The sequence below is a fragment of the Chinchilla lanigera genome, unplaced genomic scaffold (assembly GCF_000276665.1).
Source record: "Chinchilla lanigera isolate Chin_1 unplaced genomic scaffold, ChiLan1.0 scaffold00031, whole genome shotgun sequence".
NCBI lineage: Eukaryota > Metazoa > Chordata > Mammalia > Rodentia > Chinchillidae > Chinchilla > Chinchilla lanigera.
This window is the reverse complement of record NW_004955432.1, coordinates 6,629,289-6,652,695: the sequence shown is the minus strand read 5'-3', so window position 1 is coordinate 6,652,695 and position 23,407 is coordinate 6,629,289. Positions and strand designations below refer to the sequence as shown.

Here is a 23,407-nt window from a genome sequence, read left to right as displayed (position 1 = left end):
TCTTCAACATCACTCATCGTTCAAGAGATGCAAATTAAAACAACACTGAGATTTTATCTCACTCCAGAAAGCATGGTTATCCTCAAGAAGTCAACCAAAAACAACTACAGAGGCTGTGGGGCAAAAGGAACACTTCTCCATTTTTGGTGAAAATGTAGACTGGTACAACCACTGTTTAAATCAGTGTGTAGACTCTTCAAAAAGCTAGTATTAGAGGTGCCATTCGACCAAGCTATTCCCCTTCTGGGTATCTTCCCAGGAGGATTCAAAGCATTATACCACAGTGCTATATGTGTACCCATGCACAATTTGTAATAGCTAAATCTTGGAAACCACACAAATTCCCATCAAACAAAGAATGGGTAGAGGACATGCAGTATTTTTATACAATGGAGTACCACTCACTCATAAAGAAAGATAAACTTGAGACTTTTATAGGTAAATGGATGCAACATAAGACCATACTCAAAAATGAAATAAATCAGACTCACATGTGTGAACATCCTACTGTCTCCCTGATGTGAGAAACAGAAAGAGCAAATAAAATCTAAACTGCACAACAGAAATTGTGAAATGGAAAAAAAATGTTGAAAAAGAAAAAAGAACTATGATGGGGAAAAGGGGAAAAGATGGAAGAGAAAAGGAAAAAAAAAGAAAGCCAGTTATATTTTGGTGTTCCTAAAAGGAAAGTTTGTGCCAGTACTGATTAGAGAAATTTTTATACCCATATCTTATACCCTGAGCAACTACATAAAAATAACAATATGTAATGTATTAATTTTTGTTATTCTTCTATTATTTAGTTATGAAATTTTGTTTTACCTTTTTTCCATAAAAGTAAAAAAAGTTAATAGAAATAAAGAATGATAAAATTTTTTTAATTGCCAAAGTGCACGTGAAATACTTCAAAGAATCAACAACTGGGATCTCTTCCTACTGAGAAGTTTCTGCTCATCTAAAGAAATTACAAGAAGAGTGAAAGGAAAACCAACAAACTGGGAAAAAAATTTTAGCTGATTGTCCCTTGGGCAAAAGACTTCTATCTAGAACATATGAAGAATTAAAAAACATTAGCACACCCCCCCAATTCAAAGACCCAATCCAAAAATGGGCAGCTGAGATGAATACATACCTCTCAGATAAAGAAATACACATGGCAAATAAATACATGAGAAAATGTTCAACATCGTTAGCCATTCAAGAAATACAAATTAAAACAACATTGAGTTTCCATCTTACCCCAGTAAGAATGGCTAGCATTAAGAAATCACCCAATAACAAATGCTGGTGAGGCTGTGGAGAAATAGGAACCCTTCTTCATTGCTGGTGGGAATGCAGACTGGTGAAACTACTGTGGAAATCAGTTTGGAGATTCCTCAGCCAACTAGGTCTAGAGGTCCCATTCAACCCAGCTGTTCCCCTTCTGGGTATTTTCCCAGAAGATCTGAAAACATCATATCACAGCGATATATGTGCACCTATGTTCATAGCAGCACAATGTGTAATTGCTAAATTGTGGAAGCAACCCAAATGTCCATCCACCGAGGACTGGATAAGAAAATGGTGATACTTTTATATAATGGAATATTACTCAGCTATAAAGAAAGATAAACTGGAGGCTTTTATAGGTAAATGGTCACAACTAGAGACCATACTTATAAGAGAATGGTGAATTTTTAAAGACTTTGTTGGTTAGCTCTCTGTTATTATGACACATTATCTGAGACAAACAGTTTTAAAAGAGGGAATATCTATTTTGGATCATGGTTTCAGACATTTCAGCTCATGGTCTCTCACCCCTTTGGGTATGTGGTGAGGCACTATGTACATAAATATGGATGCATGTGGCAGAGAAACAGACTTTCGTCTGTTAACCTCATAGTGGCCAGGGCATAGAGCAAGGGGCCAGGATCCCAAAATCCCCCAAAGTTATTCCTTCAGTGTTCTAACTTATTTCTACTGGGACCATCTTTTAAAGGTATCACCCCTTCCCAATAGCACACAGGCTGGCCAAACAACTTTCACACACAAGCGTTTGAGGCTATTCCAGATCTACACTATGACATATTGTTAGAGATCAAATGAAACTGACTTTTAAAAGATGCTATAAGAACATTGGATTAGATTAAAACTAATGGTAAAACTATTTCAGAGATTCTTATTTTCAGGATGGCCCTCTGAGGGTTAGATTCTAGGTACATAAAGCACAAGGAGACCAGTTTGAGTATTGCTGTGTTCCAAATAAGAAAAATTGTTGAAATGTACTAAGATGGTAACAGTGGTCAGTTTGAAGATCTGTCATGAAAGTAGAACTGCAAAAGCATCCATGTAGTTGCTGATAAGGATAGAAGACATGGTAAAGAGAGCCCAAAGGATACTCAAAATTTTACCTTAAACTGGAGGTCTGACCAAGCTCTTTACAAAAATGTGCAGCAAAGTGTATGGAACGGATTTGTTAAACAATCCAAAATTCTCACATGACTTGTGTACATTATGTTTCTGATGACTGATAGATATTCAATAGAGCTTTTGGTAAGTTATTGGGTAAACAAATGTAGAAGTCAAGTGGAAGTCATACCTGAAGATAAAGTTGAAAATCATCTTAAAAGTCTGGTACTGAATAAAATCACATAGTACATGTAATAGAGAAGAAAATATTTAAGACCTGAATCCCAGGTTTCTCCAGTTACTAGAAGTTGTTAACATAAAGATCCTCTGGGGAGAACCCAGGGAGACTGGGGAGAACAGGAGTGCATAGGCAAATGAAAAAATTGTGACAAATAAGAGTGATTAATGCTGTTGAGAATAGACATAGTATGAAGGGATCCTGAAGTGTACCTGTCTCAGGAGAGCAGGCTGATTTTCATGTGATATATGAATTCACATCATGTCTTAAGCATTTGAAATACAAAGCATTTGAACTTTTTTCCTGAAATTCAGTTATGCCAAACTTTCATTATCACCCTATTTAAACCTGTAGTGCACTGAATCTTCAATTCTACAAATATTGTTGACTTTAGATTCAAATAATGGAAGTTGGCAGACAGTAAGCATTTGTATTTGAATCTTAAAAATTATTTATTTTTTAGATTAAGATTGTAGTTAGGGAAATTAAGGATGATTTTAATTTTGCCATGTTAGGTAGGCCATGTTAGTACACACAGGTAAAAATAAATGACTACATAAAAACATCCAAATTGATGACTCATCTCTTCCTTTCCTACTTTTGTTTCTGTTTTATTCAATGCAAAGGAAATTTTCAAAGAATTATTTAAGGAGTGAGTTATTTAAGGAACTGTCATTACTTTGTAGGTATTTCCTAAACAGCTACTCTTAGCTTGAAGATTACAATATGTAATACAACAACCATTGTTAATTTCCTATTATTTTTAAAAAATTCTGTATCATTTTTATTGTTTTTGTGTTGCTTTGTTTTTGTTATTTTGTTTTTGCTCTTTTATCTTTAAAATAAAAAGCTGCTCTTACTATCCATTTTATTTACTTTCTTAAAGACTTGCAAATATGATAAAAGTCTATTTGCATGCATTCTATTTTTTTTTTTTTTTTTTTTTTTTTTTTTTTTTTTTTTTTTTTTTTTTTTTGGTTTTTCTCTGGTACCGGGAACCGAACTCACGACCTTGCGCTTGCCAGGCAGGCACTTTGCCGCTGAGCTAAATCCCCAGCCCGCATGCATTCTATATATTGCAAAAAATGAAGTGTTAAAATATTTTTAATCATAAATTGAAAATTTGAATGGATTCATGCATGCATGTAGAATGTTTGCATGTACTGTGTTAAGAGTGTTTCTGACTACTTACAGAGGTTCCGCTAAATGGTTTCACATAGACAAAGGAGTGTAATACAAGAGAGAAGAAAGGCAGATGATTGGAGTATGGACCACTTTTCCACTGAAAAGTTAGACTCAAACCCTGGGCAGGGTGCATAGCTGAAATCTGTTGCCATTCGTGTCCAAGTAGGGACAGCACACTCAGTTAAAACAAAGAAGCGAGGGACTTTGGGATCTGATGAAAGCTTATTGGAGAATAAAGGGAGGGGTAAAGGTCAGAGTGATTCAGTAACAAGAGAACATGTAGGGAGCTGGAAATCAATCACATGTGCTGTGCTAAGGCAAAGCTACCCTGAGAATAGGGAGAGCTCCAGCCATGTAAACAAGCTGCTCCAGCTTGCAAACAGGTTGCTAGGCAGAGAGGTTGAAATTTACATCAACTTCCTGAGTGTATAAATAAATGCTCTGCAGTTCTTAGGCAGTTCCTTTCCTCCCATTAGGAGAGAGAGGGCTCCACCTGACCTCAGCTTTCATCCCTTATCTCTATTTCTTCATCCTCCCTGTTTTTCCTCAGGAACCTCAAGAGTTGTATTGGTGCATGGCAAGAGCATCCAGTCATTATCTCTAGGAACATCTCATCCTGAGAGTTTGAACAGTTATCACACTAAAATACCAGAGATGAGAGCTCTTATAGCTCTCATGGGAGGGAGGGAAAGGATAAGCAAATCCAGAGAGACTCGACTGATAATGAAGTCATTTTCTGACACCATCAGTCACAGGTGACTACTTTCTTAGAAAGTTGAGTCCTTCTGAGAATAGCAGCTTAGTAGGAATTTTATTAAAGTATTTTTTAAAGTTTAAAGTGAAATTATTGTGTTGTTGTACTATATTTTATTATTAGAAAATAAATAATGAAACTCTATAGGGTTCTGTTAGAGCATTTTGCAGTGTAGATCCCAATTTTTAAAAGATGAAAAAGAAACAGTACTTCACAGAATATGTATGTAGTGCTAGGCTTTAACAGAGAAAACATTAGTAGAATTTTTAAAGTTGCATTTATTTTAAGTTTGAAGAAACAGTTTTCTTTTATAACACTCAAATATTAAGAAATAGTCTAAGAAATCCCAGGTTTTAAATTTACATTATAAATATATACAATAATAAATAAAATGTTAAATGCATTTTAACCCAGCAGTGTAAAATACAGAATATTTTCACACCATTTGTATTTGATTTTATTCTTACATTTTGGTATGCTTGTGTTATAAATACATGACTAACACTCCTATACCATTAAGCTCTTATTGAAAAAAATATTATTGCATTGAACTACAGTCCAAGTAATTTATTGAGTAACCTAAAAAAAGCTGTTTTGCATGTACAATAGTGCAAATCACTTATCCACAGTATAAGATAAATAAATGCTTTAAACAGAGAATATAAAATAAAATTATTGGTTGATGTGTCATATTGACAGACTATCACTCAGTCTAATCATAAATTAAATATTTTAAATATAATTGAAAAATAAGTTGAGAGTTTTCTCTCAGTAGCTACATAATCAGTGTACATTATCAGCTATTTATAGTTTCACATACTGAAGGAACTGACAATTTTGCATGGTGGATAACAAACCTCTTCCTGAAAGTAATTGTTTCAATATATGCATGTGTTCTGGAAAATGCTAAAAAAAAATATTTTAAATGTAGTACAAGATCTACAAATGAAGACTGAAGAGTATATTGATTAAGAACACACACACACATATTCACACCCACACATATTTTGATTTTTCCATTTTTCTTGACTTATTTCTTGACACATTATTCTTGCTCTAGTTACTTGAAAAAATTTGTGGATTGTAAAAGGAGGAAGTAACTTTGAGAAAGGAATTTGAAAGTGGAGCTATCCCTCTTCTACAAAGCTGCATAGAATGAAAAGACCCTTGGTTTATTTCTCTAATACTGGCTTATTCTACACTATACCCATTCAGCCATTGCTCCCTTTTTAATATAGCTTAATCCCAAGAAATACAACAACCTCTTCAAAAGTCTACTTAATAGAAGAAGTGGGTAATATCTCTCCTGAAATGAAATGATAACCTCTGAAAATCCTCCAGACCCAGGCTTATTGGCAAGAAAGCTCATATTTTAGTAGAAAAATTTTCATCTTATTGAAGTGACTTCAGTCTGAGAGACAGAGGGCAGCCATATGCTTTCCTGACTACTGAATGGAACTGGTTACCCACTTGTTTTTAATAATGTTTCTATTTGCCTGTGAATGTGCACATTTATCTTCAGGGGCTCATCTCATTTAAAGACTCAAATTAAACCTCTTTATCAGCTCCGCCTCTCCTGCATGAGGTACAAGCACTAGGTCAATTTTGACCCTAAGTATATTATGTACAATGATGTGCAATGATGTGTAATATGTGGCTCTTTTCAATTATGTTTTTTAGAAAATTGATCTGATATTCATACCTTTTTCTTCAGAATATTTAACAATTCTTCTAAAAACTCATGAGGATTTTTAAAGGAAATATTGAAAAATGTGCCATGAAATAGTAAGCGATATTATTTCACCATACTTTGAGAGTATTAAATATCCACCCCTGTTGGGGAAGGCATCTCAGTGTTCTGCTCATACACACCTAGAATGCTGGAGTATCAGGTGATGTTCTACATCTCCAATGACTGTTTAAAATGCTTAACATACAAGGTGATTTTGGATCAGCTTCAAGGATTATAAAATTCACAAGCTGTGTTGCTGCCATCATTGGGAACTATGTAAGAAAGTGAGAATTCAGAAAGTAAGGAGATAGACCTAGCAACGTGATCCAGAGTAATTTGACTAGTTAAACATTCCATTTAATGACAAGACTTACAGGATTAATTTCTTAGAATATAGTTCTATTTGGTGATCATGGAGATTTGATTAAGTATGGATGGAAACTGAAGAAAAAGAATCAATGTCAAATCTGTTTTCTATAAGTGAAACAGAAATTCAGGGTAATCATTTTGTGAAGTGTCTCCCTAAGAAAAATGCCCTGGGAATCAGGCACTTTCTAAATCATTCTTTTTATGCTAACCATTTCCTGTATTTTACTATATTTATAACATTTATGAAGGTGAACCTGAGAATTTTGGAGTATAATTTTTATTACCCCAATTGCACTTTTTATTGCTGACTTTGACATAGAATGAGTACGAAGATGAACTTTCCTAAATTTTCATTCCTTCAAACAAAGAATTTATGTGATTTGAATATTCCTAGATCCAGGGAGACTATCTGCTGTGGACTGGTTTTTAATCTCTAAGAAAAATATATAGATTGTGTGTGTGTGTGTGTGTGTGTGTGTGCTTGCATGAGTGCGTATTGTACAGACTTCATTAAATTTGTTTTTAGTTGAACATGTACAGTTCAGCACTTACTTCCATGAGCTAACTATGACAGAGTAATCTCATAAAGAGAATCATCCCTTAAGTATCAGGCAATAGACAGGGAAACAAATTTAACACCCCATATAAACCATCAAATGATTGGGAGGAAATATAATCCATTTTTGGGTTGAAATTATAATCCATCACAGTGAATTATTTAAAATGGACCTATTTTAGAATTCAATATGTATTTGGAATTCTTTGTTTCATTTTTCTCCAAGAGTATTTTTCTCTTCAGGCAAAATGAGAAATAAAATCCAGTGTGTGGCTTTTACTACAATGACTATTTTGGTAGAAATAAATTTTTTAATTGTACCTTTCCTCATCTGATACCCCAACTCTTACCATTTCTCACTCCAGGGCACATGTTACATTTTGTTTAAATTATGATATTTGCTTTCCCTCAGTGCAAGACAGGACCTCTAATGGGCACTTCCATCAATGTTAGTAAAAGCTGGAGGTGTCCTTACTAAGCCATCAATTCTTATCAATATATCTTTGTTGGTCAAAAATAAATATCCAGCGGTGACAGATTCTCTCTTTAACCTTCTGCAAAGGTAAATGGTCATTAAGACTACTATAAAAATTATCAGGTAACTGTATTTTCCATAACAGGACTTCTAGTGAGTTCCCATGGTTACTCTATTTTGACTATAGGTCAGCTTTATGATCTATTTTGGTAAATAGTTATCCAGATTGCTTTTATTAGCTGGGCAATTTGTACCTGTCTTTATAATAAATATCTAACTTATTTTACTTGCTGGTGAAGTTTCCCAATGTTTACTAGTGGCTTTTCTGATTACTTTTATGAGTTCCACACACAGGGTTTATTGTTATTTGATTTTCTTCTATTTTTTTTTTCTATTCAAGTGAGCTAGACTTTGTCTCTGCTCTATCTCCATCAAAACCCTCAATCTACATGTTTCTGGGATTATTGTGGGTAAATAAAATAGATACATAGGTCAAAAACTATATTTTTATGTTAACATTTCCAATTCACTTTTTCTCTTTTCATTTTTCTCTCTCTCACCTATCTCTCCTACATGATATCTTTTTATTGTTTATTAAATATGCATTTTATCTTTCAACTCCATTGTCATCATTTCAAGTGGGGAAAGATAATATTGATCTCAAAACACATTGTGAACATTAAACAGAATACTGTAATCCAAGGGCTTAGATTAACCTGTAGAAAACCCAACCAATCTTCAGTAAATAGAGCTATCCCTCACATCTTGTAGAGACAAACATAGGCAGCATCAGATGATTGATCACTTCCTTTTTTGTGTAGTCTGCTTTTCTCTAAAACCCATGATTCTGGGGAATGTTCAGTTCATGAGATTTTCCTTTTCATTTTAACAATATGAAATAAGGCTAAGTGGATGGCTATTCACAAATTCAATTTCTATTGACCAGAAGATATTTTGAATCAATATTTGGAATCATGTGCAAAATTACATGGTCATTTGGTTTAACATCATTCACTCTGTTTAATGAACATCTAGTACAATAAATAAAACACACTATGTTTATAAACTTTCTCAATAAGCATGTACAAATACTGGTATTTCTAAATATTTTACCTCTACCCTTATGCATATGTTGGCTGGACACAGTAAGGTTTCTGAGTAGAAGAACAAGGAAAACTTAACATTTAAATCATGGGAATATTTGAAAGATTAGTCAGACTATTCAAGATGTTATTCTGAGTATATTTACTTTTATTGGCATTGTCAAACACTAATGATAGTTTGCATATTTTCTTATGCAAATTTAAACAATCTAAATTTAGATGTTACTTTTGCATTGAAATAATGACATATAGTTTTATATGGAATGAAGTCAACTGATATTTCACAGAAGACTTTCATTCAAAAGTAGATTTCTTGCCATCTCTTATTTCTAATGGAAGCAGAGTGATATAGTACATTGAAAGTTCAGCGAACAGCCATACAAATTATCTTTAATAATGGATTCATTTTACTGAACATTTATTAATATCTGACAAATGAAATCAAATCCACATTCACTCATTCACCAGCACACACCAAGAACATAGGGTATTCCATTCTATTTTTTCTTTGAGTATCAGTGGTCTGCCTGATTGTTTTTCTTTTATCATTTTTAACATTGCATGAGAACTCATCCCCAAAAATCCTTTAACGGTTTCTCCTCTACCCCTCTATGAAATTATTTTATGTTTGCCTATTATTTTCACCAGTTGAAGTAAAGTGATCCTGTTTGCATATTGGTAATTTAGTTCATACTTATATATTGGTCTCATTTTAAATTGACACAATTTTTTTTAAACCTTGTAATAATCAGATACTTTAAATATAACATCTCATAGGTAGTGACAATGTATTTATCCTCAAGAGGAGTTTCATACATATTAGTTCAAGTGGGTCGACACGTTTAAGGCTTCTTTTACTCCGTTTAACTGTTGAATCTGGCTGGAATAAGGATGATGGAAAAGATCCTGACCTGGGAACATCGGTTGGATTAAAGGATTCAAGTGGATGATAGACGTTGTGGCTGGATTTAAGTGAGGGCCAAACAGTGTGGGGATAAATGCCGCTGGAGGCAGGGGCTGAAGTGTTATGTGAGATGGGGGGAAAGGGGCCGTGGCAACTAAATGCAGGGGATGGCCTGCTAAGAAAGTGGGGTGTGCAGGGATGATGGTTGGGGTCAGAGCTGAAAATGAAATCGGAGTGAAATGTGGCTGTGCAAGAGGATGGAGATGAGCAATGGGAAGGTGACTGCTGGGGGGACCAATGGCAGCAGACACAGCAAAGTGCTGCAGGAAGGTGTGGTGGATGGCAGTGATGGAAGCGTGCTGGTGGACTGGAACCGTCTGCACAGCTGAGGTCGGAGAGAAGGCAGTGGGCCCTGCAGCAGGCAACACTCGAAGATGCTTTGACAGGAGCTGTTTCTGCATATGCTGCTGGGCCTGTAGCTGTAGAAGCTTATATTTATCTACTTCATCTGGAGAAAATGTTATGGGCTGTTGAATTAAAGGGGGCGAGAGAGATTTATGACACACTTGTAATTCATCTTCCATTTTGTCATGCTTCTGCACCGTTCTGTCATAGTAAGTGTTTATATTCCCCTCTGCGTGATTCATATGCATGCTTACATCCTGTGCGTCTAGATTTATTTGGTCCTCTTTGGTCTCTGTTGAATCAGTTACACCAGTATATCTATTAGATGGAAAAGCACCCGGGAAATCATTTGGTACTGGGTCATGGCTTTGAATAAAAGCCTGGACCTCACTAGTTAAAGATTTTGATTGCTTTTTTGTTTTTGGGTATTTTTTTCTGTTTAGTGACTGAGATTCTGCAGTTACATGAACTACGCCTTTAGAAAGATGGTTATCCGATTCGGTATCTGCTAAAACAGTACAAGTATTGGTCTGTGAGCTTTTGAGTTTGTCTTTCTTCGCAGGCCTTGGAACTGCGTTGCCTTTGTCGTTTTTTCTTTCACTCGTATGTTGGCTTTTGTCAGACAACAGCAATGTTGATCTGTTACAACTTTGTGGTACAAGTTGACTTGGGCACTGGATTTGTGCATGATCCCCAGATTCATTTTTACAAGTGGGTGAAGATACCTCAAAATTTGTTGATTGTTCCTGACACTTCTTTGCTTGTACTCTTTCTAAAAGGCCTTTGGCTGTCAGAGGGCTTCTCTCTCCTGAAACGGTGGGCTCTGTGGGTCCGGGAGGTTCTGTGGAAGAGGTCCTCAGAAGACAGCTGACAGTCCCTGAGTCACACTGCCTGTGTGCAGCTTTCCTCTGCTCACAAACACAACAGCTGTCCAAGGATTCTGAACTTTGCTTGCTTTTATTTAAGCAATAAATCCTCTGTCTTGAGTAAGAGCCCAATCTACTGTGCTTAGGTCTGTGGAAATCAGGCGATCTTTCACTGCTTCCAACACAGGAAACCTGTGAGCAGGAATCACAGTGGATGATTCGCATAGAATTTAGCCCTGGAAATGGTTGATTTTTACCCAGTTTATATCGTTCTTGGCAGTGGCAATATCTGTGTTTTAAGGATTTTCTCTTCTTCAGTGATTCCCACAATTTGCAATTCTTATCTCTCTGCATTTCAGACTGCAGGCCATTGCTCTTTGTCATCTCATGGGACAAACAGAGACAGGTGTGCTTTCCATGGTTCCACTTGAGGCTCTCCACTGAGCTGTGTTCTCTTTTGCAAAAATAGAGCAGATCGCCATTGCTGCTACTATTAGTCTTATGACTCGAACAAGTATTTCTCAGGCTGGACATCCTGCTCAAGGATTTATCCAAAGTTCTAGAATGTCCCCTCAGAGATAACTTGGGACAACATCTCTTGTAGCTTTGGTCTCCACATCCGGAAACACTATGGGCCATGTTGATGTTGCTATTCCAAATTACACTAAAGTCCTTCCCCTGGTCATTGTGACTGCCCAATACACAAGGACTAGAATTCCAGGTCAATTGGTTTTCCTCTTCAAACACTGAATGAGGGTTGCAAGAAATGAGCTTATGCTTCTTAGTCCTAGAGATGTGGGGAGGAAAGGCTAGGTCCTCGTTTCCATCATTTAGAATGACTCCTCCACAGCTTTGCCAATGGGATCTTGAAGATTCCTTAAATTCATTATCAGTGGCATTGTTATCATTCTTTCCTACACAGTCTTTCAGGGACATATCAAGGTAAGCAGGCACTTCAGGATTTTTCAATTCCAAATTACTTGCACTAAAATTATGTTCACCCTTGTTAGACTCCGTATCATTGTAGCGCAAATTATATTTTCTCTGTAAATTTTCCCAATCTGCATTAGCTACAATCATCTTTGGCTTCAGGAACTGATTATCTTCTTGGATAAATTTTTGTTGGTCTGTAACTAAACCTGAGACTTGGCTCTCTATTTTTGTCTTCATTTCCAAGGTTTCTTTGCCCAATTCTGTTTCTAAGTCGTCAGGATTATGGGTATCCTTTGTGTTCCGAGAAAGCTTAAAATCAAAATACAACGGGTTGCACCCATAAGAAATACAGGGCTCTGTTTTTGTGAAGAGCAAGAGTTCGGTAGGCCACTGAAGAGTAGTGTGGCCATCCTTGCTTTGTACATGGAGAAAAGGCAGTGGCTTGGATGTCACACCATGGGGACATGCTTCTCTTAGAACTCTTTCACTGTTTGTGCTAATTTTTTCACCTTCATTTAAAGACTGTCCTCTGTTCTCCACACTTGAATTGCCATTCTGATGTACTGTATCCTTTTGTTCACTCAGTTCTGGTAACAAAAAGTCATCCAGACATTCAAATATCCTGGCATCACTGTGCTTGTAAATGTTTGCTGGGCTGAAGGAAACACTTTCTTGGCATGGGTGATGGAGGCGGCTTTCTGAAGTGTTCTTCAGTGTATTTCTAGTTTCTTTCTCTCTGCTGGAAGGATTAAAATCTTCATCTGAGAGATGAATGTTAGATTTAGAGAAAGAAGCTTGAATGCCAATGGAATCTGCTAGTGTCTCATCAATACAGTCATTTTTGTCTTTCAGAGTATTAGAGCTCCTGGCAAAGGTATCATGGAAAACACTCTCCAGAGGGGTTGGTGAGATGCTTCTGTCTTTGTCCTTAGTGAAGTGCACGTCCTCCTTTGCAAACCTGCAGTACTCACATTTCTCCACAGTTTGTTGTGTTTTATAAGTAGGTGACTTTTTACAATCGTGGGTTTCTTCTGTGTTTTCCCTGAAAACCGGTGCTGAAGATTCTAGCTTTAGGTGTACTTTTTTTGAAAACGAAAATGATATGCCAGTCCTGTGATTCGCATTGCTGAGATCTGAAGGTGTGTGTGGCGTCCGATTGCCAAACCAACAGCGTCTGTCTGATGGTAACTGGTGTCGGGTTGGCAGGGTAAAACGTTGTTTGTCAGAAGTGCTTCTGGGAATACTCTTTCCCTTAAGGAGAAGGGTACTCTTTATGCAGGATATCTTTCTGCCACTCTTAACTGGGAAAATTCCCTGCTGGATTTGCTTTTCTATGGCTCTCCTGGGGGCTTTGTAAGCTGGTCCATTTCCAGAAACACTGTAAACACAATAAATATTTAAATGATTAACATTTGATTTTGAAACCTATCTACATGTGTTCATTTCATATTGCTTCTATGATGAGTTATTCTATCATTTATGAACTAATTACATCTTTTGTAATACAATTATTTTATCATGCACATACGAGTCAGTATAACTTTTGGTGTGGCTATTTCTAAAAGGCATTGTTAACTGTTGTTGTTTTTTATTTTTGGTTTTTTTTTTTTCTGCTACTGAGAATCAAACTCATGACCTTGCACCTGCTAGGCAGGCGCTGGGCCAGCTAAGCTAAATCCCCAGCCCCAACTGTATTATTTAGAAATTAATAAAAAAAGTAGCAAGGGAATATCTGATACTAGTACTGCAAAAATTAGGTACATATAATATATATTGTCTGAAACCATTCTTGAGTACAGATTTAAACTGTTTCATAGTTTTCCAATCAGTACATTCACATTAAATAGGAAATTAATAAAATTTAATTCCAAAGAACAAAAGTATTCTTCAGTTTGCTTTTACGTTGAATGCTAGCATTTTCTAATTCTTGGTTTTTCAGTTTTGAATTTTCTCGTGTTTACTTCCATTTGAAACAAAGTGATATTTCTTTACTCTGATTAGTCACTAGTTTGACAAATTGTAGTAAATACATAGGAAAGTATCACGCACTAACTAGGCTTCTCATTTACAGTGGTTTTGAAAGCTTCCCTTTTGAATCTCCCTAAAATCCTGCTTCTACCTTTTGTACATGTCTGTTATGTTTTGAAAGGTCTTGAAAGAGTATCATTTCAACTGTGCTTCATTGGCAATTGAAAAACTGAAAGAAGTCCTATACATACAGGGATGATACACGTTAGCTAAAAATTATTTGTCCCTATAGAATTCTACCTATACAGCTGCTACCAAACAAGTATTCACTGGGATAAGGCAATAAATCATATTTATACAATTATTTGCTTTCTTTCATTTTGTCTTATACCATTTGCTGGGAAATATATTGCCTTTATTTCTAGTTTAGATTTCTATTTAATTTTTATTTGGCCACTTGTTTCTCGAATACAATGTATTAAAACAATATACTGTATATCTTCACAACATGTAGCTTAAATTCCAAAGAAGAGAAGAACTCTGTGAGACCTTCCTGAGAAATTCCTTATTGGCGTCACTTACGACTCTTTGATCAATTATTGTAGAACCCTGTAGTAATATTTAGTCTTTCCACCCAATTTCATGCACTTCGATTTAGTCTTTCCACCCAATTTCATGCACTTGGATTCATTATTCTTATTTTTGAAATATTTCAGACATTTCAAATACTTTCTCATTTTTTGAACTGAATCTATTTGTTAATATAATTTAAATTATAATTATAAATTATAATTATAAATTAATATAATTTAAATTATAATTATAAATTAATATAATTTTTTTATTTATATAAAATCAAGGTATACTGTTTCATATATAAATATTATGCCTTTCCTATGCTATTTATTTTGTATTTACCAGAACACAGAACATAGCTACAGGTTGATTTCTTTGGTGGATATTTAGTATTACTTCTGGGACACTGTCGATTTAACTTTCTTTAGTTCAGGTACATTTTCTTTTCTGATCTATCTGATTATTGCTTCATCCTTGTCCTTGTTTCTCACACTAGGGCATGTATGCTATAATTACTGCCTTTCCTTTCTATGTCGTTTCGATCTTACTATCAACTTCACTGTCTTTAGCCTTTTGCTATACTTTAGGGAGAATTTCTTGTATTTAATTTTTATTACATTGGCTTCATATTTTATAATATTGCAATCTGTTGTTTCTTATGTCCATATGGAGTGTAATTTACAAACAATAATTTTAATCATCCTTCAGTTTTCAATGATTTCACATATCTCTTCTTATAAATTAATGGCTATAACTATAAGGTTATAGTGTTTCCCTGAATCTTGAGGAAAACCAAGTTTAGAAATTGTCTAACATTGTATTCCTTAGACTAGTGGTTTCATAATAAAAATTATCTTGTTTCTCACAGTAATGTCCCTTTCTTTATATGAGGGATGGGTAGATATATTTTAAGGCACTGTGTGGTTTGTTAAATTTTTTTCAAGCATAAAGAAAAATGAAAGACATAGAGATGTAATGCAGTGTAACTGGTGTCTAAAGTGTCTGCAACCTGAAGCCAGAGGAGTGAAATTCAGAAATACCTATAACACTCCACTTTGTCATGTTGTTAAAGAGATTATTCCACATTTGTAGCCAAACCTTGGTTTAAGACCTATATCTCTAAATTAAAATACCTGTTTCATGAACCTCAATCAATTTGTTACCATGAGGACTTGTACTTTGCAGAAATTATTCCAAACATCTAATGGAAAGACAATATTGCTTTTCTCTTCCAGGTTTCTTTATGATACAATACATTGTTCCTTAGTAATATTTTTGCTTATTTTTCTGGCACTGTTTTCTGCATACTCTTGTGTGATTTATGTTCTCCCCTGTATTGCTGTTTTATTTTACTATTCATCTTTCTAATGTGCAAGCTTCTTTTCTCATACTATTTTAAATATTTTAAACTTCTCTGCACTTACTGCTTTTGCATTATATTTTGCTCTTAGCTTCTAGTTCTTGTTCTCATTTTTTAATCTACTCTGCATTTATGATTATAGATTTTCAGATGTTTTAACATTTTATTCTCACTGTTATTTTTTAATACTCTTATTTTTATTCTTTAAACTTTTGACTTAAACTTCAATTTCTCTTACCTCAAAATCTAATTTTCTTTCTTGTTTCAGAAAATCCAAATTTTCTATCCTTGCGCTGTTTAAGTTCTATTATTTCAATATAAATTTATGCATTATACCATTACTAAAGACAATTTTTTGGGCTTTATTTAGGTATAAGTGACAAATAAAAGTTGCATTTATTCTGGGTGTGTGGCCTGATATTTTGATATATGTGTACATTGTGCAATTATCACCATGATAAAGTTAACTGACGTATTCATTACCAGACATATTTATCAGTAAGTACGTGGGTGCGGAAAATGAGTATGGACACTAATATCACCATTATCTTAGTAAATTTCAAGCATACAATAGAGCGTTATCAACTGTAGTTGACAACTTTCACATTAGATCCCCCAACTGCATTTGAAAGTTTGTATGCATTGGCCAACATCTGCACATCTCCCCTACTTTCTAGCTCCATCCTACTCCACGCCTAAATAGAAGTTTTGTTACCAGCTTGCTGCTATCATTTGTTCATCTGCCTGATTCAGATATTCTAATTATTAGGAAATTCACTTGTCTTTTCCACAGGGTTATAGCAGAATCTTGTTATCTAGACTATTCTACTCAGAAGCCCTGATGTGAGGACAGAGAACAAAGAAAGTATGTCCAGGTAAGGAGTAAGGAATGTTGATGATATTTTCCTTTTCTATTTCTTTTATTTTATTTTTTTTGGTTATTTTTTCTGGTCCCGGGAATCGAACTCACGAACTCATGCTTGCCAGGCAGGTGCTGTGCCACTGAGCTAAATCCCCAGCCCCTTCTATTTCATTTTTAACTTTACTTTCTCAATTCACCTGCCAACATAAAAATATTTAATAATTTTATTATGTAACTTACTTAAGTCATGGGAGTGTTTCAGCAGGTAGACCAGTTGGCTAAAGGATGGGTGATAAATATTATGAAAGAAAGAAATAATCATCCTAGCTTTGTGTTCTGTATGTAGAAGCTTCAACATTTTTCCTGACAGTATGGATACATCACAACCTACAGAGCCTGCCTTCTTTGTAAACAACACTAACCCAGATGTAGTAGGTTTGCTTGCTTTACCAATGAAGTTTCCTGAGGGATACCTGGCACTTAAGAGAATGAATCTTATAATATGGAGGACCCTCAATGGGTAGCTCTGGCAAACTTAGAAACTGAAGTAAAAACATCATCATCATTGTCATCAACATCATCTATGAACACCACCATCTGTCCTCACCACCACCCTGTCATCAAGGTTCCTATGGGCCTCTGTCACTTTTCCCATAATGAAATATAGAATAGGTGAGTTGAAATATAGAATAGGTGAATGGAAATACAGAAGTGGATGACTTTCGTCACAACAAAACAGCCAAAACTAAATTTGTTAAGGCTATCCGGACTTGCTATGGAACCAGACAACTCTGGCCTGGCCTAAGAGAATCTATTTTAAGGATGTTTTCTGTGGTGGGGATTGCCACATTTATTATGGTGTGATTTATTATATCTCATACGTAATCATGTAGGAATTGATATCTTTCCTACAATTTTCCCTCTATCTTACCCTAACAAACATATGACTCACTCTTCTAAGTCATGCTTTTATGAGTACTGACCTATCCCTTATCAACAAAATATTTGACACTGTTTTGGCTGATATAAAACTCAGTAGCTAATGTGTTTCCCTCTTCTTTATTTTTATCAGAGATCACAAATTGGATTCTTGTGTTGAGCTCATCCCTGGGTACATATTATACTTCTAGTTTTTCTTTAAACTAAATTTCTCTTTCATTTTTAATAAGGCTATTACATATTTTCAATAGTTAATTAAATTATTTGAGTTATATTTATATGAATATGTGCAAACTTGTACTATTTTCACTCATAATTGATCCTAAAAACCAAATATTTCCTTAGAATCCCACTTGAAGTCTAATATTCTACAGTAATATAATTAAGCCATTCATTTCTGTTATTGTACATTGTTTTGCATTTAAACAACAGGGGTTTAAATTCTGGCACAGAGCTATAAATTTTACAGTTCACTGTGTTGCTGTCAACCACATTAATTAGCTATGTTGGTGTTATACATTATGATTCATATGAACACAAATCACAATCTGCAGCTTTAATTGCTTTTCAGGTAACAACTTTCAAACACTGAGTTGCTCCAAGCTTTTGTAAAACTGCTAGTTTTCAGCTACAAGAATGTATTAGTGTAATGCTTGTTATATTATAATTATCAATTTAAATAGCAGTGTGTGGGAAATTTAACTGCATTAATTACATCTTGTTTGCCACACAATGATAGTGTCATTTATTCTCAATTCAAATGTACACACAGGAGAATGCACAGAAGACATATTTGCCCCTGAAATGCTTTGATAGTTATGGCTTTTAAATTATTATTGCAAAATTTAAATGACTGAGGAACTATGTCAATTCGTTTAAGTCAACTGGATAGAATAAATACTAGTATATTACAATCATTCTTGGATCATTTCATTAAAGAGTGCACTGAAATAACAATATTGGGAAGGAAAAATCAGTGGCAAAAGCAATTAATTTATAAACCTTTATCTGTTAGAAACAGTTGCCCCAAAACATATATGCTGATTAATTACAAGTTTACACTGCTACATTAAATTGGAATTTATTATTTTATCATGGGAGTTTCCCTGGAAGCTGAATCGACTTCTGAACCATCTAACTGATCCTCTAATTCTTACCATTCAGACTGCTGTCTTAACTCAGCCAGCTGATGGAGTCGTTTAAGTGCTTTTTCTTGTTTCTTCTCATCTTTCCATGACTTGGAAGCTACATTTCGAGCAAACTCTCGTTGTTTTAATTCCTTCAGTCTCTGTAGAGAAGAACACGACAGAAGGGTTACCATACATAAGTAACACTTTCCTTTCCTTCCACAAGTTTCCTGAATGCAGAAGTAATTTGATACTGTTTTCTGCTCCAAGATAATTTAGTAGACAAATGCAGTTGTCAAGTAGGTTGTTTTTCAAAGCTTGTCACCATCACTACAGAAATGTTCTATGAACTGGTCTTGCTGGCAGCACCTTGCTACACAACGTTGGACACCTGTGTGCCTGTGAATGTGGTAATGCGCGGTGTGCAAAGGGATGGAAAGGGACCGAGGTTAGGGAAGGCACTTTACTCCACCCACTTCCCCAGTTCCTCTCTTATAACCAAGATGCTTACTAAATACAATGGTGAAATTAGCTGCCTTCAGGCAATTATTTTTGTTACTATGAAATATACAGTCCAAATGTCTAAATGTGATTTTTAATTCAATCTTCAGGCACAGACGCATACCAAATTCAGACTTCTGTACTGTTTCCAGGAAAGGAAAAATGGGTTAGAAATCTAAGCTTGCAATGTGGGCTTGGCCTCCATTTAAATTAACCTACCAGTTCTTTTAATCTTTTATTTGAAGCAGCTGACTTATGTGTAGACCGGATGCTGCTTATTACCTGCTTGGATTTCTGCTGCAGAGGTGCCACCCAGCGCGGTTCATGATTTTGAAAGGACTGAGAAGCAGTCACAATCAAATGAGCATCGTCGTGAAGTTCAGGGCTTCACCCTGAACTGGGAGTGTGCTTAACGATTAGCCTTTCTTAGCTCATGAACAGTGACTAGAATCTGGATCTACATACTTTATTTTCTTCTTGTAAATCAGGCATAAAGGACTTTTTCAGGTAAGGAAAAACTACCACACTTTCAAAAACTAGTAGACTGTTGGCCACCAGTAGAGCCAGGGCCAGAATCATTCCTGATCATTAGCTTCATGCTTGACAGGAAAAATATTCATGGGAGACGGTGGCCAGAGGATGTCACAAACTGGAATCTGCCAAGGGAACTCACCTGCCTTCATTTCTTAGATCTTTTTAAATAATAGAAAATTTCAAAGGAATAAAATTATGGTCATGTGTTGTCAGGTAAAATGGTCAATAGCTTTCAACAGTAGCTACACAGCAGAGGCTGAATCTTAAAAGATAGATGCTCTCATAGAAGACAAAACAAAAAAATAAAATAGCATTTCAGTAGGCAAACCTTCCTATTCAAACTTCCTCTAATTCTGAATGCTTAACAATCTAGTTATTTTTTAAATATTTTTTTCTAAAATTTTTGTATTTATGTTTGCAGCACTTAATGATTACAGTCATTGGGAGGAACTGGTACATGTACATAACATATCTCAGTTCTTTTTCTCCTTGTCTTCCACCCTTCTTTTTTTGCCAGCATCAGATTCATTTATCTTATATCTTTATGAAGGTAATTATCATGCATACAGATAACAACAAGACTAATAGGCCAAAACATATAAAAAGCATATAAGACAACTGTAGTAAATCAAGCACATTTTTATCTATGTATTTATTTGTTGGTACTGGAAATCGAACTCACAATCTCGTACTTGCCAGGCAGGCACTGTGCCACTAAGCTTTATCTCTGGCCCCAGTAGGTCCCATACATTTTTAGGTATATTGTCCATGCTGGATTATGGTAACTTTTTAACTCTTGTTTTCCTATTATTTGTCTTTTATATTGTACTTTATTTACATATTGAGTTTCTGGGATAAGACAAACCATGAAATACTTAAGTTTGTGCATCCAATTTATTTCACTTAACATGATGGTCCCAAAGAGCTTCTATTTTCCTACAAATGAGTCAAACTTATTTTCTTTATATCAGAGGAGTACTCCACTGTGTATATATATCAAGTTTTCTTTTTCATTCTTCTGTAGATGGACACACAGTCTGTTTCCAAGATTTAGCTGCTATGAACTGTGCTGCTGTAACATAGGTATGTGTGTCATAACTGCTATATATGTCTTTAATTCTTTTGAGAAGATACCTAGAAGGGGAACAGCTGGGTCAAATGGAATTTCTTTGTTGGTGTTTTTAGAAACCTCCATCCTGATTTCCATAGTGCGTGTATTAGGTTACAGTCCCATCAACTATGAGAAGGCTTCCTTTTCCCCACAGCCTTTCCAGCATTTGTTATTATTCAATGTCTTCACGATGGCCCAGTGCAATGGAATCTTAGTGACATTTTAATTTGCATTTCTTGGATAGTCAGCAATGTTGAACATTTTTGCAGTATTTATCCTCCATTCCTATTTTTTTTTCTATTCGTTTCAGATGCTCATTTTTTTTATTGGGTCTTTACATTGGGGAAATCTAAGTATTTTGAGTTCTTTATATATTCTAGTTATCAATTCTTTGTCAAAGCACTAGGCGGTAAATGTTTTTCCTATTCTGTAGGTGTTTTACTCTGTTGGTAGTTTGCTGTGCAAAAGATTTAGTTTAATGTGACCCCATTCGTTGATTTTTAGTATTATTTCTTATGCAACCAGGGATCCATGCAGAAAGTCTCTGCCTACACCTATGTTTTCCAGAGCTTTACCTATTTTTTAAAAATGATAAAGTATTTCTGTTATTTAGATCTTTGATCAATTTTTATTTTGGTTTAGTACATGTTGAGACACATGGGTTTAAGTTCATTCTTCAGCATGTGGGTAGCTAGTTTTCCCAGCACCATTTGATGAAGAAGCTGTCTTTCCTCCAGCAAAAGGATATGATTGCTTGTCATGGAACAGGTAGTGGTGTTCTCAGAGTTGTTTCTGCATTCTCTATTCTGTTCCATTGATCCCCACATCTGTTGTGCTTTGTGTTTGTTTGTTTTGCCAATATCATGCTGTTTTTTTCACTGTAGCTTTATAGTGTAACTTGGGGTCTGGGATCATGGTGTCCTCTGCCTTGTCCTTGTTGCCCAGAATTGGCTCTGCGATTCTAGTCTCTTCCAGTTTCATAAAAATTTTATGATTGCTTTCTCTAGTTCTGTAAGGAATACTATTGGTATGTGGATTAGAATTGCTGTGAATCTGTGTAACGCTTTAGAAAATATGGCCATTTTCACTATAGTGGTTCTGCCTATCCAGGAACAGGCGATATCTTTCCATTTTCTGATATCCTGTCTGATCTCCATTTCAGAATACTCTAATTTTCACTATAGAGGTCTTTCCATTTCTTGATTAGGATAATTCCTAAGTATTTCATTTTTTCTTGATGCTTTTGTGAAAGGTGTTATTTCCCTGATTTCTCTCCCAGTGGGTTTGTTATTGCTGTACAGGAGCACTCCTGATTTTTGGATGTTGACTTTGTATCTTGCTATGCTACTGAGTTTAGTTTTCAAAACCTAACAATAAGAAGTACACATGAAACACATTTAATTCTAAAAGAAGCTCACAGAATTAAAATGAAAGAATGGAAAATGATATTCATTCTCTGTAATAGGTACCCAGAGAAAAGCAGGAATTGTCATGATTTCAGAAAAAGTGAATTTCAAACCAAGACTGATCAGAAGACACAAATAAGGTCACCACATATTCGTTAAGGCAGTGATGATGATACTATGGTATACGTGCCATAGCAGGGTATTTGCATCATTGAAGTCTCTAAGAGGATTACCATCACTAGGTTAAGGAAAAAATTCAACAGAAGGACTTAACAATTATAAGCATATATGTGCCAAATAGTGGTCTACCCCACTTTATAAAACAAACATTAATGGACATGAAAAATCAGATAAACACTAATATGATGATAATGGGGAACCTTAATGCCCTACTGTCATGACAGATAGAACAAACAGACAAAAACATCAGCGAAGATATATCAGAGTTGAACCGGACTTTGGAACAAATGGAGTTAATAGAGATCTACTGAGTGTTCCATCTAATGCACATTCTTCTTGGAAGCAGATGGGACTTTCCCAAATAGACCACACACTATCCCAAAAACATGCTTAAGTAAATGCAAAAGAATCAAAATTATCCCATTCATGTTACTGGGTCACAGTGCAATAAAACTAGAAAACAATAACTCTGCAAACACATGGAAATTAAATAATAACTTCTTAAAGAATCAGTGGGTCACAGACAGAATTAAAGAAGGTAGACAGTGTCTGTAATCAAACAATATCATACTGAACATACTGAAACCTATAGGATAGGATGAAAGTAGTCCTAAAAGGGAAGCTTATAGTAGTTAATTTATACATTAGAAAAACAGCAAGCTCAAAAGATAACCTAATTGTTGTGCATGTTAGGGTTGTAGAAAAACAAGAATAATCCAAACTCAAAGCTAGTATGAGGAAAAAAAGTTAAAAAGAAGCAGCAAAAATGAATGCAGTTGATACAAAAAAGAACACAAAGGATCTATGAATCAAAGAGTTGGTTCTTTGAAAGATTAAACAAAATAGACAATCCTATAGCCAAACTCATGAAAATAAGGAAAGAAAAGACACAAATCTATGCAACTGGAAATGAAAAAGTCAAAACCACAACAGAT

At 35.1% G+C, this 23,407-nt stretch overlaps 1 protein-coding gene across 1 annotated transcript in view; it reads right to left on the bottom strand.

The window, feature by feature from the left end:
- Positions 1 to 9,128: 9,128 nt before the first annotated feature.
- Positions 9,129 to 23,407, bottom strand: part of Znf804b (zinc finger protein 804B) — a 535,053-nt gene continuing 520,774 nt past the window's right edge. Inside the window, exons 3-4 of the mRNA XM_005387982.2 lie at positions 18,771 to 18,901; positions 9,129 to 13,286 (exon numbers count right to left, since the gene is read on the bottom strand). Coding sequence (XP_005388039.1) covers positions 9,620 to 13,286; positions 18,771 to 18,901 — 3,798 coding nt within the window. The 3' untranslated portion in view covers positions 9,129 to 9,619. The remainder of the gene's footprint in view (positions 13,287 to 18,770; positions 18,902 to 23,407) is intronic.